This window comes from Oncorhynchus mykiss, chromosome 22 (assembly GCF_057628025.1).
Source record: "Oncorhynchus mykiss isolate SJ-2025 chromosome 22, ASM5762802v1, whole genome shotgun sequence".
Classification (NCBI taxonomy): Eukaryota; Metazoa; Chordata; class Actinopteri; order Salmoniformes; family Salmonidae; genus Oncorhynchus; species Oncorhynchus mykiss.
In genome coordinates this window covers 29237275-29250698 of record NC_143043.1, presented here as the reverse complement: position 1 = coordinate 29250698, position 13424 = coordinate 29237275, and the positions used below count along the sequence as shown (strand labels likewise).

General features: G+C 41.9%; 1 protein-coding gene across 4 annotated transcripts in view; it reads right to left on the bottom strand.

The window, feature by feature from the left end:
• Positions 1 to 13424, bottom strand: part of LOC110502003 (synaptotagmin-like protein 5) — a 65586-nt gene that overhangs the window by 22629 nt on the left and 29533 nt on the right. For 2 of the 4 annotated variants that reach the window (XM_021579888.3, XM_090215771.1), the window contains exons 2-3: positions 1305 to 1445; positions 429 to 844 (exon numbers count right to left, since the gene is read on the bottom strand). In XM_021579888.3, coding sequence (XP_021435563.2) covers positions 429 to 547 — 119 coding nt within the window. In that variant the 5' untranslated portion in view covers positions 548 to 844; positions 1305 to 1445. The remainder of the gene's footprint in view (positions 1 to 428; positions 845 to 1304; positions 1446 to 13424) is intronic. The other 2 variants (XM_090215770.1, XM_021579887.3) reach the window with 1 other exon arrangement.

Here is a 13424-nt window from a genome sequence, read left to right as displayed (position 1 = left end):
TTTGCATTAATACGTGTCACATATAATTTACATTAGAAATGCCCATCCAAAAAGGCTCAAGGTCATTGGCCACAGATAAAATGAAGTCAAATCATGTAATATCTACCGTAGCTTTGATTGGACTGGTCATGTCAACATCATACTTTCAAAATCTTAGCTAGTAAGCTAGACATCTTTAGGTAGGCCCTAACAGTTTGTTGTCACCGTTTGTCCCCGTTATAGTGCAATTAATGTATTGTTTAATGTTGTGTTGTGTAGTGGCTTTGCTGGCATGCATCAAAAAATAAATAACTGAGTAAGGCCACATCAAGACTTACATGCTAAAATTGCTACTGATCAACATCTTCATCAAGGAAGGTGTAGTAGATGTATTGTTGTAGTGTAGTGTATCCTATAATGATGATAATGATGACTTATTCTACCCTCACCGTATCCTCTTTTCCTCTCTCTTCCTCAGTTTCTCGTCCTTCTGCAGGACACTGAGGATCATCTCTCTCTCATGCTCCAGCAGGAACGAGAGGTTCAGCTCCTCAGCACTCTTCTCCATTGGTCCGTCACTCTATAAACCAGCCAATCAGAGAAGCCGAGGCGATGCAGGAAGAGTGGTCACATGCAGGGCGTTCCGAGTGCAGCTACATGACCTCGCTGAGTGTTCCGTTAAGATTCCGTTAACGTTTTGTTAGCATTCTCATGGTTTCTATGTGTGAAGCAAGACGTTCTCCACGTTCCCCAAGGTTTCTCTGTGTTCTTCTCCTTATCTTGTTTCTCTCTAGCGTCTAATACAAACCTCGAATCACACAGCAGTTACTCTATCCCCAGAGACTTGTCCACAGCCATTCTGATCCTGTGCAAAACACAACACAGCACAAACTGTTGTTAGGGAATATCTCTGAAGTGAGAGACTGTGGCTGACCCTTGATGTTAAGAGTCTGGTCTCACTTCCTATTGAGCTCATAGTTCATCTGCTGGTCTATTCACATTGCCACAGTGTTGAAGCTCTTATGAACAGACAGTTGATGTTGATTGTCAGCAGGATTACCATAATAACTTCTACAGTCTGACAGCCCCTGACCATCCCCGCATCACCCAGTCAGTCCATGCCTCACACCTCGGGCTTATCACACCATCACCTTAATACAGCAATCACGCTATACCAGTTAACCTTATCAAATCACCTGCCAAATAAGTCTAATAGTGGCTTATACTCATTTAAGACGGCCCTAATGGCTACACACATGCATTCAAGCCCCCATGCATGCACACACACACACACACACACGCACAAAGTGTTAATTTGCGTGCACCTGTCTTCTCCACTGATAATAAGTCCACTGGGTACTTGGCGTTCAGCGACGGTGCAAATGTCAGCCCATCCCCCTGTTGCAGTGCACCATGGGAATGCTAACTGGCTCATTACTGCATGCCACTGTCAACACTGAGTCCTGCTGTTATTTCAAAGACACACACACACACACACACACACACACACACACACACACACACACACACACACAGAGGATGGTCTTCTTTGATTGGTTCTAAAAGCAAAAGTATTCAGATGTTTTTGGCTATACAGCAGCTGTGCTATCTGTGTTGAGTCTGTAGTTGAGAAGAAACTGATTGCCTTTCCCAATTCGTTTCAGCAACATTCATCATACGTTTGTTGTCTAATCTATATGCACCCTCTATCCTGCTGGGGGGAGATAGATACGGAAAGGAATACGGTATAATGATTTTGTTTCAAATGTTACGTTCGTTTGATCGTTCTCTGAATTACAACGGAGAATAATTGTGACTGAAGTGTCATAGGTTTATCCTCTAATGATTCAGCTTTTCAAGGGCAGATGTTCTGTTTTTAAGTGGCTGACAGAGAGAGATGGAGAAGGTGATTGAGGAATAAAATAATACAGGACAGACGGGTCAGAGAAGAGGAGGAAGGACTGAGGGTGAAAAAGAGGGTGAAATTGATGTAGATAGAAGTGGAGGAATTAATCAGGGGGCAGACAGACTGAAAGGAGGGTGGGAGAGGGGAAAGATGGAGGAGAGATAACATGGGGAATAAAAAGGAATTAATCAGGGGGCAGACAGACTGAAAGGAGGGTGGGAGAGGGGAAAGATGGAGGAGAGACAGAGTGAGAGAATGGAAGACAACAAACAAGAGAGAGAGAAGTTGCAAAACGTAGAATGTCTTCTGTCTCTGCGAACTAGAGGGGTGTGAACAATTTGCGTCATGAACAGTTCTTGTGCCCATAGAAATAGACGTGGCGCAAGCGCAGGATGTTCCCCAATGCTGGAAGGGGCATCTGAGGGAAAAAGTTTAGGAACCCCTGCAATAAAGAACATTTCTTAATATGAAATGTTCTTTTGTAGATCCTTTTAATGAACCATAGAGTTTTTTTTATTCTGGTCAGCCGTATTATATTGTTCAAATTCTATAGGTGTTACTATTGCATCAATTAAAACGTTTAATCAAGTGAGCTACCTCTGGAACAGCTGGGGATTCCCAAGAAGAGTATTGCAAACCACTGAGTGATTTAGTCAACCATTCTCAATTAACACAAAGTCTTTCACAAGACACTGTCACTGGCCATAGATTTATGCGGGGGTGCGGACAATGACCTCGGGGTGTTTTGCGGGCCTGCCTGCTCTGCCCGGAGAAGAAGGGGGGGAGCAGATGGGCTGAGAATGGAGAGGAGAAAAAACAAGGAAATCAAGATAGCAGTGGCAGCTGTACAAATAACTAATCCAAAGGGTTTGCCTTCTCAAACACAGCAGAAAGCTAACACAATATGATGCCCCATCACCTTATTACAGTTTTTTTCGATTGCTAAACGACAGTGGACACAACTGGAGTCACATGTGCAAAACTCTAACTACAGTCTGCACAGCAGCTGTTCATGTGGACCAAACTCTAGTTCGTTTTTCATTGCTTGAACACAGTTTTCAAAACTCTACACACTTATCCCATGACTTTAACCACAACCTGCACAACACTGTGGATTTACAGCACTTTGTTCAAATGCTAACACACTGCTGTCAAAACTGTGAACCACACATTCAAAACGGAATAGATTTCAGCCTTGTGCCTTTCAAACACTGCTGATTGCAATTTCAGCTGAAAGGCTAAGCAGGTGTCTTGTTTTAGACTTGTTAGTGAACACACACACATATTACAGTATATATAGGTAGAGCTCAGAAAGACTTATTTTGGAAATGGAACAAGGAAGATGGGTTTGTGGAGGGAGAAGGGTGGCAGGGAGAGGGCGGATGCGTAGAGGAAGACAAAGAAGTTATTTCAGATGAAATAAGGGCTACACTTATAGACCATGTCGTGAACCATGGTCTCTCATTGAGAGAGGCAGGGTTGACCAATCTGCAAAGATCCACAGTGGCATCTGTAATGCGAATTTTCCACCATGCAAACAGGTGAGAGTTACATCCTTACAGTAAATGAAAACCTTACAGGAATCTATTTTGTATTGCAATTATAGAATATTTACACAGATATATATTACAGTAAGTTTGACTGTAAAGTATATTTTTACAACAGGACCCAAAGGCTGCCCCCAACAGGGGGAAGAGGAAAAATATTTTCAGATGCGCAGGAAAATGCCATTGTTGACATGGTTGTTGTCAACAATGCAATAAAACTGCGGGAGATTCAAGATAGAGTGCTGGCTGATAATGATATATTTGAAAATGTTAATTCTGTCAGCACAACAACTATTGCTTGAGTCCTAAAGAAACACCAAGTTACAATGAAACAGTTATACACTGTACCGTTCGAGAGAAACAGTGAACGGGTAAAAGAGCAAAGATACCAATATGTCCAGGTAAGACGTCTAAGACGTACACAGCTATACAAAATATTTACAGTAAAAAAAAACACTAGCATTTCTACAGTAAAACTGTGCACTTACTGTTTTTCAGAAAGTAATGGAGGTGGAAGCACTGGAAAGACCACATTCATTTGTATTTATCGATGAAGCTGGATTTAACCTTGCCAAAACACGGCGCAGAGGAAGGAATGTTATAGGTCAAAGGGCCACTGTGGAGGTTCCAGGCCAAAGGGGGGGAAATATCACCATGTGTGCTGCAATGGCCAATGATGGTTTGCTTCTCAACACACCACTCATTGGCCCATACAACACAGAAAGGCTTATAGCTTTCCTATAACAACTCTATGCTCAGCTAGTGCCAGCAGAACAGGGGGAGCCAGTAAGAAAACCCCAAGTTTTTGTCATAGTTTGCGATAACGTTGCTTTTCACCACTCTGCAGCTGTCACAGATTGGTTTGCAGCACATCACAGATTTATGGTTTTGTACCTGCCTGCATATTCACCCTTCCTCAACCCAATAGAGGAGTTTTTCTCTACCTGGAGGTGGAAAGTGTTTGGTCACCACCCACATGACCAAATGTCTCTTTTGGAAGCCATGCGTGCCGGATGTGAGGACACGAGTCCAGAGGACTGCCAGGGATGGATAAGGCACTCCAGAAGGTTCTTCCCCAGGTGCATGGCAAGAGAAAACATTAGATGTGATGTTGAAGAAAACCTGTGGCCTGATGCTAGAGAGAGGCAGGATTAGCCCCTCAATTATTTGTTTGAATTACAGTATGTACTTTTAGTTTCTACCTTTTTTTTCTCATTACTGTAATTCCGTAAATTACTACAGACTATTGAAGCAAACTGCTAATTTTCATTTACCTTAAAGAATTGTTATGTTCTAAAAATTTTAATAAATCATGTGAAAGAATGTCACTCTTTTCTTTGAAGAAAATATTTATTTGTATGAAGTCACTGAAATTGTTCAAACTGTAAAGATGAAAAGTTTGTATTTTCTGTATTGGTGTTTGATGCTAGTGTTTTTACTCTCAGTGTGTTCTGAGTGACAGTGTGTGTTATCTCAGTGAGGGTTGTGCATAGTGTTTGGCTGCACTGAGCGTGTTTTGAGCCATGTGTTAAGAGTTGTGTTGCTTGGAATGAGTTTTGCAGGTGATGTGAACTGTTTAGCTCAGGTGACTGTTGGTAGTGCAGACTGTAGTTAGAGTTTTGCACATGTGACTCCAGTTGTGCCCACTGTCGTTTAGCAATCGAAAAAAACTGTAATTCAGCCACTTAGATAGCAAGTTAAACTTAGAATTCTGCGTCTTTCTCGCAAAGAAATATTAAACACAGAAATAGCTTGCAGCGTTTTGTAAACGCAGATCTAATATGCTTCTTATTGTAATTTCTGCTTGGCATCAGACAAATGTTGTGCTTCAGTTGCACTTCTAAACCCGGATTGACAATTCACGAACAGGCATTCTGGAATTCTCCAGCAGGTATATATCTCTGGTCACCCCCAAAACCAATTCCTCCTTTGGCCGCCTCTCCTTCCAGTTCTCTGCTGCAAATGACTGGAACGAACTACAAAAATCTCTGAAAATGGAAACACTTATCTCCCTCACTAGCTTTAAGCACCAGCTGTCAGAGCAGCTCACAGATTACTGCACCTGTACATAGCCCATTTATAATTTAGCCCAAACAACTACCTCTTTCCCTACTGTATTTATTGTATTTATTTATTTTGCTCGTTTGCACCCCATTTTATTTCTACTTTGCACATTCTTCCACTACAAATCTACCATTCCAGTGTTTTACTTGCTATATTGTATTTACTTTGCCACCATGGCCTTTTTTTTGCCTTTACCTCCCTTATCTCACCTCATTTGCTCACATTGTATATAGACTTGTTTCTACTGTATTATTAACTGTATGTTTGTTTTACTCCATGTCTAACTCTGTGTTGTTGTATGTGTCGAACTGCTTTGCTTTATCTTAGCCAGGTCGCAATTGTAAATGAGAACATGTTCTCAACTTGCCTACCTGGTTAAATAAAGGTGAAATAAATAAATACAAATAAAATTCTATCAGCAGACAGCGCTCTGACTGATGTCTAGCTACTTTTCTCCGGTACTTTTCTCAGGTGTAGCCAGCCTATTTTTCTCTGGTAAAATGTAAGATTCAATTAAGTAAAACCCAAATGCGAACCCTTTCCATACACAGCTGGACTCACCTGCTCCCGCTTTCTCCTGTTGTGCTGTTTACAAACAAACACGGGACTGGCTTAACTGTTCTGGGTAACTACATAAGCTTCATAATGTGAAATAATGAGACGGGTGAAATAAAGACCGCAATCTGCTTTATCTCCTAACGTATGTTGACTGCAGGTATTCACTTCAAAAACAGCAACAAATGTTTAAATATACTGAAAAACTTCAAAGAAATTCTTTCAACGGTACTGACGGTTTTGAAAAACCATCACGTGGCTATTTCCAAATACCTTGGCATATGGTATATACCGTATAGGTATACCGCCAAAGCCTACATTGAACCGTCACCCTTCCCAAAGCACCCTTGAGGAACCCACATATTTTTGTGTGCAATGAAGACGCACAGCCACCTCCAGCAGATGTGTCTCAGCCCAGACACCGAGGTGCTTGTGATCAGCATATCAAGTGGCACTGCGCTGCACCTCCACAACAACTGATAGATGAATCAATAGTCTGACACTAAATGGCTGTTTGCTTGAGCGACAGACACTGAACATCAACGAGGTTTACCTTTGGTGTGAGTCGATCTAAGAATCCAACAGTACAATGAACTGAAGCATTTCTCCTGGATTCTAAAAACACACACACTTCACAGTGTACACCATGAGTTAGCATATCATGCTTCACTTGTGGGGAATTCTTTGAGTTACCCAGAAATGTTTTCCGCCAAGATTAGATCTGCAATGTCTTGTGTATTTAAACATGTGTGTGCAATGTATTCCAACTTTGTGAGATGAAGGGTGTGTATGGATGAGTGAGAGTGTGTGTGTGTGTGTATGTTTGTGTGTATGTATGTGTGTGTATGTGCACCAGTGTGTGTGCAGTCTGTGCACCCTCTTATACGGCAGGACTTATGGCACAAGCCAAGCAAATATAGTTAAGCAATAAGGCCCGAGGGTGTGTGGTATATGGCCAATGTACCGCTGCTAAGGGCTGTTCTTAAGCACAATGCAACGTGGAGTGCCTGGATACAGCCCTTAACCGTGGTACATTGGCCATATACCACAAACTCCCGAGGTGCCTTATTTCTAACGTAATTAAAGCAGTAAAAATAAATGTTTTGTCATACACAGGGTATACGGTCTGATATACAGTACACTACCAAAAGTATCTGGACACCTGCTCGTCAAACATCTCATTCCAAAATCATGGGCATTAATATTGAGTTGGTTCCCCCTTTGATGCTGTAACAGCTTCCACTCTTCTGGTAAGGCTTTCCACTAGATGTTGGAACATTGCTGCGGAGACTTGCTTCCAATCAGCCACAAGAGCATTAGTGAGGTCGGGCACTGATGTTGGGCGATTAGGCCTGGCTCACAGTCAGCGTTTCAATTCATCCCAAAGGTGTTCGATGGGGTTGAGGTCAGGACTCTGTGCAGGCCAGTCAAGTTCTTCCACACCGATCTCAACAACCATTTCTGTATGGACCTCGCTTTGTGCACGGGGGCATTGTCATGCTGAAACAGGAAAGGGCCTTCCCCAAACTGTTGCCACAAAGTTGGAAGCACAGAATTGTCTAGAATGTCATTGTATGCTGTAGCGTTAAGATTTCCCTTCAATGGAACTGGCGCAGGAGAAGAAGGCAGACGTTTTACGTGTCCCCAACTGATTGTGTTTTTTGGTTCGTTTATTTGCGTTGTTTGTAACTTATTTTATACTTGTTTTGTACATAATGTTGCCGCTACCATCTATTATGGCCTTAAATAACTTCTGGACATCAGGACTGCAATTACTCACCACGGACTGGCAGAATCCTTTTTCTTCTTTTAATGAGTCTGATGAGCCCGATGCGAATGATATACTGCTTTCTCGGTAACAGGCCAAGATCCCTGTGATTTGCGTGAAGAGGAGACGGAGAAAAAGGGTCCAGAGGGCAGGCTGCCTTCTGAGGATTCGTAGGCGATCGAATAAACCCCCACTTCCTTACATTCTGCTTGCAAACATGTCATCTTTGGAGAATAAAATGTATGACCTACACGCAAGATTAAACTACCAACGGGACATTCAAAACTAGAATATCTTATGCTTCACGGAGTCGTGGCTGAATGACGATACCATCAACATACAGCTTATTGGTTATTTGGTGTACCGGCAGGATAGAACAGCGGCGTCTGTTAAGACGAGGTGTGGCGGACTATGTATTTTTGTAAATAACAGCTGGTGCACGATCTAAGGAAGTCTCAAGCTATTGTTCGCCTGAGGAAGAGTATCTCATGATAAGCTGTAGACCACACTATCTACCTAGAGAGATTTCATCTGTATTTTTTGTAGCTGTTTACATACCACCACAGTCAGAGCCTGGCACTAAAGACAGCATTGAATTAGCTGTATTCGCCATAAGCAAACAAGAAAACGCTTACCAAGAGGCGGCACTTCTAATAGCCGGGGACTTTAATGCAGGGAACCTTAAAAACGTTTTACCAAATTTCTATCCGCATGTTAAATGTGCAACCAGAGGGGGAAAAAAACCTAGACCACCTTTACTCCACACAGAGACGCATACAAAGCTCTCCCTCACCCTCCATTCGGCAAATCTGACCATAATTCTATCCTCCTGATTCCTGCTTACAAGCAAAAATTAAAGCAGGAAGCTCCCGTGACTAGATCAATAAAAAAGTGGTCAGATGAAGCAGGACTGTTTTGCTAGCAGAGACTGGAATATGTTCCGGAATTCCTCCGATGGCATTGAGGAGTACACCACGTCAGTCATTGGCTTCATCAATAAGTGCATCGATGACGTCGCCTCCACAGTGACTGTATGTACATACCCCAACCAGAAGCCATGGATTACAGGCAACATCCACACTGAGCAAAAGGCTAGAGCTGCCACTTTCATGGAGAGGGACTCTAACCCAGAAGCTTATAAGAAATCCCGCTATGCCCTCCGAGAAACCATCAAACAGGCAAAGCATCAATACAGGACTAAGATTGAATCGTACTACACCAGCTCTGACGCTCATCAGAAGTGGCACGGCTTGCAAACCATTACAGACTGCAAAGGGAAGCACAGCCGAGAGCTGCCCAGTGACACAAGCGTACCAAACGAGCTAAACTACTTCTATGCTCGCTTCGAGGCATATAACACAAACATGTCTTCAATGACATTTTCAAACTCTCCCTGTCCGAGTATGTAATTCCAACATGTTTTAAGCAGACCACCATAGTGCCTGTGCCCAAGAACACTAAGGTAACCTGCCTAAATAACTACTGACCCTGTTCAAGGGCATTATCACTTAATTACACGCCTGCTCTGTATGAGTTTATGCTCAGACTTCACAACACACACACTGTCATGTATGTACATGTGATCATCTGTACTTGCACTTGACCCATGATATCAGATACACGTTCTTTTACCCCATCACTGCCTCATATTATACACACAGATGAACATGAGTACGCGCACACGTACACCCACTGATAAACATGATTACACACACACACACACTGATACACACACAAACATGCACTCACACAAACATACATTATGTCATCTATAGTAAGACACTCCAGACTACTTCACAACCTGGCAGCCATAGAAATCTATAGCGTATAAAATGTGACTCCAGTAAGAAGCCTAGAAGAACAACGATGTCTGTTGACTCAATACATTAATTAATTTGATTTGACCTTGTGCTATTAATTCTGTTATTGTGTCACACGACTGTGTCTACAGTACCTGTCTCTTTACGTTGCACCCCTAAATGTCACAAAAGCAGGTGTTGTGTTGTGTGGGAGTGGGAGCCCTCCTTCAGCACACTGCTAAACCGTAAACACACTAATAGCAAATACAACATCCAGGAATGTCCAAAATTCAGCCTCTAACATGAGGTACCGCACTCTGCACTAACATGCTGACTACACCGCTCGAGTTGCAAAATAAATTTAAACACACGTTATTCAATTATTACGACAACGAGCGTCTGCGTTGCCAAGTGCTAAAATAGGAGTCAGTTCTAATTGTGACGCTGATAACGGTGCAAGTCCTGCCTCTCCCATCTTCTCATGTTTATAGAAGTAGATACCCACGTGCCATCTCCTCATTGGTTATACCCACGTGGACGATTGAAAGGCAACTGAATTCGTTGGTTGTTGTGGTAATACAATGAAAGTTTAGATGACAATCGCCATTTAAAGTCCAAAGAAGAAAAAGCCTGGAAGGAGGAGAGATGACAAGAAATTATTTGGTTGACCGTTTTATGTGTGGATTAATTGTTGGAGTAGAGGACCTTGTGCATTTCAGGTAAAATAACAATTCAACTTTATATCCCAGGACAAATTAGATAGCAACTGCTAGCTAGCTAGCTAAATTGACATAAATGTTTAATGCTTTTCGACCTGTCCCCGAATTAATATAATTGGCTCAGAGTTTGTTTTGATATTTTAACCTGCTTGTCATGATCGCGTTTGGTGTGGGGGGACAAAATCAAGTTGTGCACGATGGCGCACCGGTTTGGATACGGTGTGCTGAACTCTTCATACTCATCCATTTTATAACACTTGATACTCGTAATCGGATTTACTTGTGATCGTAAAACCCCAAAGTGTGCTTTAAATGCCGATAAAGCCTATACCTCAAGTGCCTTTTACTGCGCTATCACTCAGAGTGACTTATGTTCCTTCACACACTGTTCAAAGGTAAACGATCCCGACAAATGAAGATGCACATGATTTACTTACTTAGTCCTATTCATTTGTCAACGAAATAGGCTGATACTACTGCCTGTATTTATTCCAGACACAGATTTAGATGAAGGTAGGCTAATTCGCTTGCCCCATGCTGTTTCATGTTTGAGAGGAGCATAACTTCTCTCCCGACACTTATGCGATAACATTTGCACAATTAAAATAAACAATCTACATTTGTCCTTTTATTTTCTAATGATCTGTCGCTCGGTAAACATGCCTGGACGAGAACAAATAATAATAGCAAGCGAGCGTGGGCTTGGATCACGAAATAACGACAGACGTCATCAGCAATTATATATGGACAGACAAAGTAACCTACTAAACAGCACCAAGTAGACAGACAAAAACAACCATATGGCCTCAGCAAAGTCGCCCGGAAATAACTAAATTTAACAACAATGACTAGTTACGGATTCTGATTTATACACAATAGTTGGAGAAGGGGAGACTTCTGCCCTGATACGAGTGAGTGAAACAACTCCGCTCGTGTCTGTTTGGGGAAATGAGAGCAGAGGGAGTGCGGTTTGTTCTAATCCAATCATTGCAGCAGGCTCAACCGCTACCCCGACCGTTTCTTTACTGACACAATAACTAAACAATAGTTGTTAGAGCACACAGCGCTTCACACTGTTTGAGTGCAAGAGAGATGTGTGCTGGCAGCTGAAAATTACTTTTTTCTTATCGCGGAGAACTACAAAAAATATGTGTCGTAATTGTATTCTGAAAATTCACCATATCCGTTACAATACTCATTTTGTCCGAGTACTCGGCACACCCCTAATCTGCTCTCAACCGATAAAGCCAGAGCTATGGCAAGTGCTTTTAAATCTGACACGAGTCCGCAGTGCTGTTGCTTTTGCAACTCTTCTATTATCTTTCTCCTTTCTACTTCAACTTTATCGTGATTCTGTTTCTCAAACTTCTGTCTCCAACACAGCAAATTCACCAGTGTTAAATCAACACTGAGAGTGTTACATTTAACACTGGTCCAGTGTCTATATGGGTCCACACTTTTCAGCATTAAATTAACAAAGTGTAAAGCCTTATTTGCACATTTCCCAGAATAACCATTACTGTATTTGTTAGTGGCAGAGAAATATGTGATTAGACCATTTTTATTATTTAATATAATACAACATATTTTTTAAGGCCTTATTTTGAGGTGTGCTGAAACTCATGCTTTACAGGCAAATTCAGACATATACTGTATGTCACATTATGCTGGCTTGCTAAGTGACGCGTAATTCCTATTGGAATCCAGACAGAGTGGGGCTATCCAACACTTTGAATGTTCATTCACCCACGACATGCATTCCGAATGATTGCTGGGTTGGGAAGGGTAAGATATGATACTACGTAAAGCGTCTAAACTTGAACAACCATTTCAGTAAAGGGAGCAATAAATACAAGTAACAGATTAGGTTAGTTATAAAAAATGTTATTTATATTTGAGTAGCATCATTTTAATTAATAAATTAACGTACATGCATAGATACATAGATATTGAAACAAACAATTCTAAAAAGCAACCTGCGCTAAACACGCTAGGAATTGTGATGATGAGCGTGGTTTTGGTTTAATACTAGTTATTAACACCAACACAGGGATTATTTTACACCAACAAGTGTTAATTTAACACCTGAATCAACACTAGAAATGTTATACTGAAAAATCAACACTAGGTAACAGGCCAATTTGCTGTGAATGGTTAACTAATTGATTCATGTCATTGATTTTTCCACTAATCTATTGTTCCAGGTCTAAATCAGTTCCTTACAAGAGGGGAAGGATAGAAACCAGCAGAGCAATGCTGCAGACCTGTAGGCCCAGATCTGAATACTCTGGGTCAAGACATAAAATAAATACTGAGATTTCTTGGTTTAGCGTGGGAGTAGCAGTGGAGGGAGTTTCCTACCCTTTTCTGCATTATGCGGTACAAGGCTACAGTTCATGGTCTGACTAATGGTTTATCAATAGCGTCCTTTCCACTGTGGGTAGGCAGAAAGGAATGAGTCACCAGAACATGTGTGACTTCTTGAATGGGGATCTATGCTAACAGAATTCAGAATATAGAAGCGAAGTATCCAGTGTCTCTTGTTTCATCATGTGGGACTACATTTACGTCAGAGAGGGAAAGGACTGTGCCGATATCTGGGTGACTAGCAGGTGATACCTGCTGATGAATTGGATTTATGTAGCTGTTTTCGAAGGGCTCAGTCATTTACAGGCGGGTCACCTCCTCCACTCCCAATGTGTAGCATCTGCCTAGGTGACGCAAGGCAGCCTTGTTAGCGTCAGACTACTCACCCACTACATACGTATCATCTATCAGCAGGGCCCATCTCTGGGCCCATCGCAGTGTGATTTTGAGCCAAGGGTATGGAGTTATTTTTGGTTCCATTATGTGGTTTAAAACTACATTCACTATCTGAGAGAATGGACTGTGGACACCTGGGAGACATTTTGTTTCACTGCAGCAGGTGCAAGTGCAGAAAGCTGCATCCATCTACCTATTACACACCACAGGAGTGTCAGAGTGACCATGCTCCAGTTGACAAGAAGCAGAAGAACCAGATTATATTTGGTGTAAAGTAGAGTAAAAACAATCCAACTATCAATGTGAACAGGAGATAACTTAGAC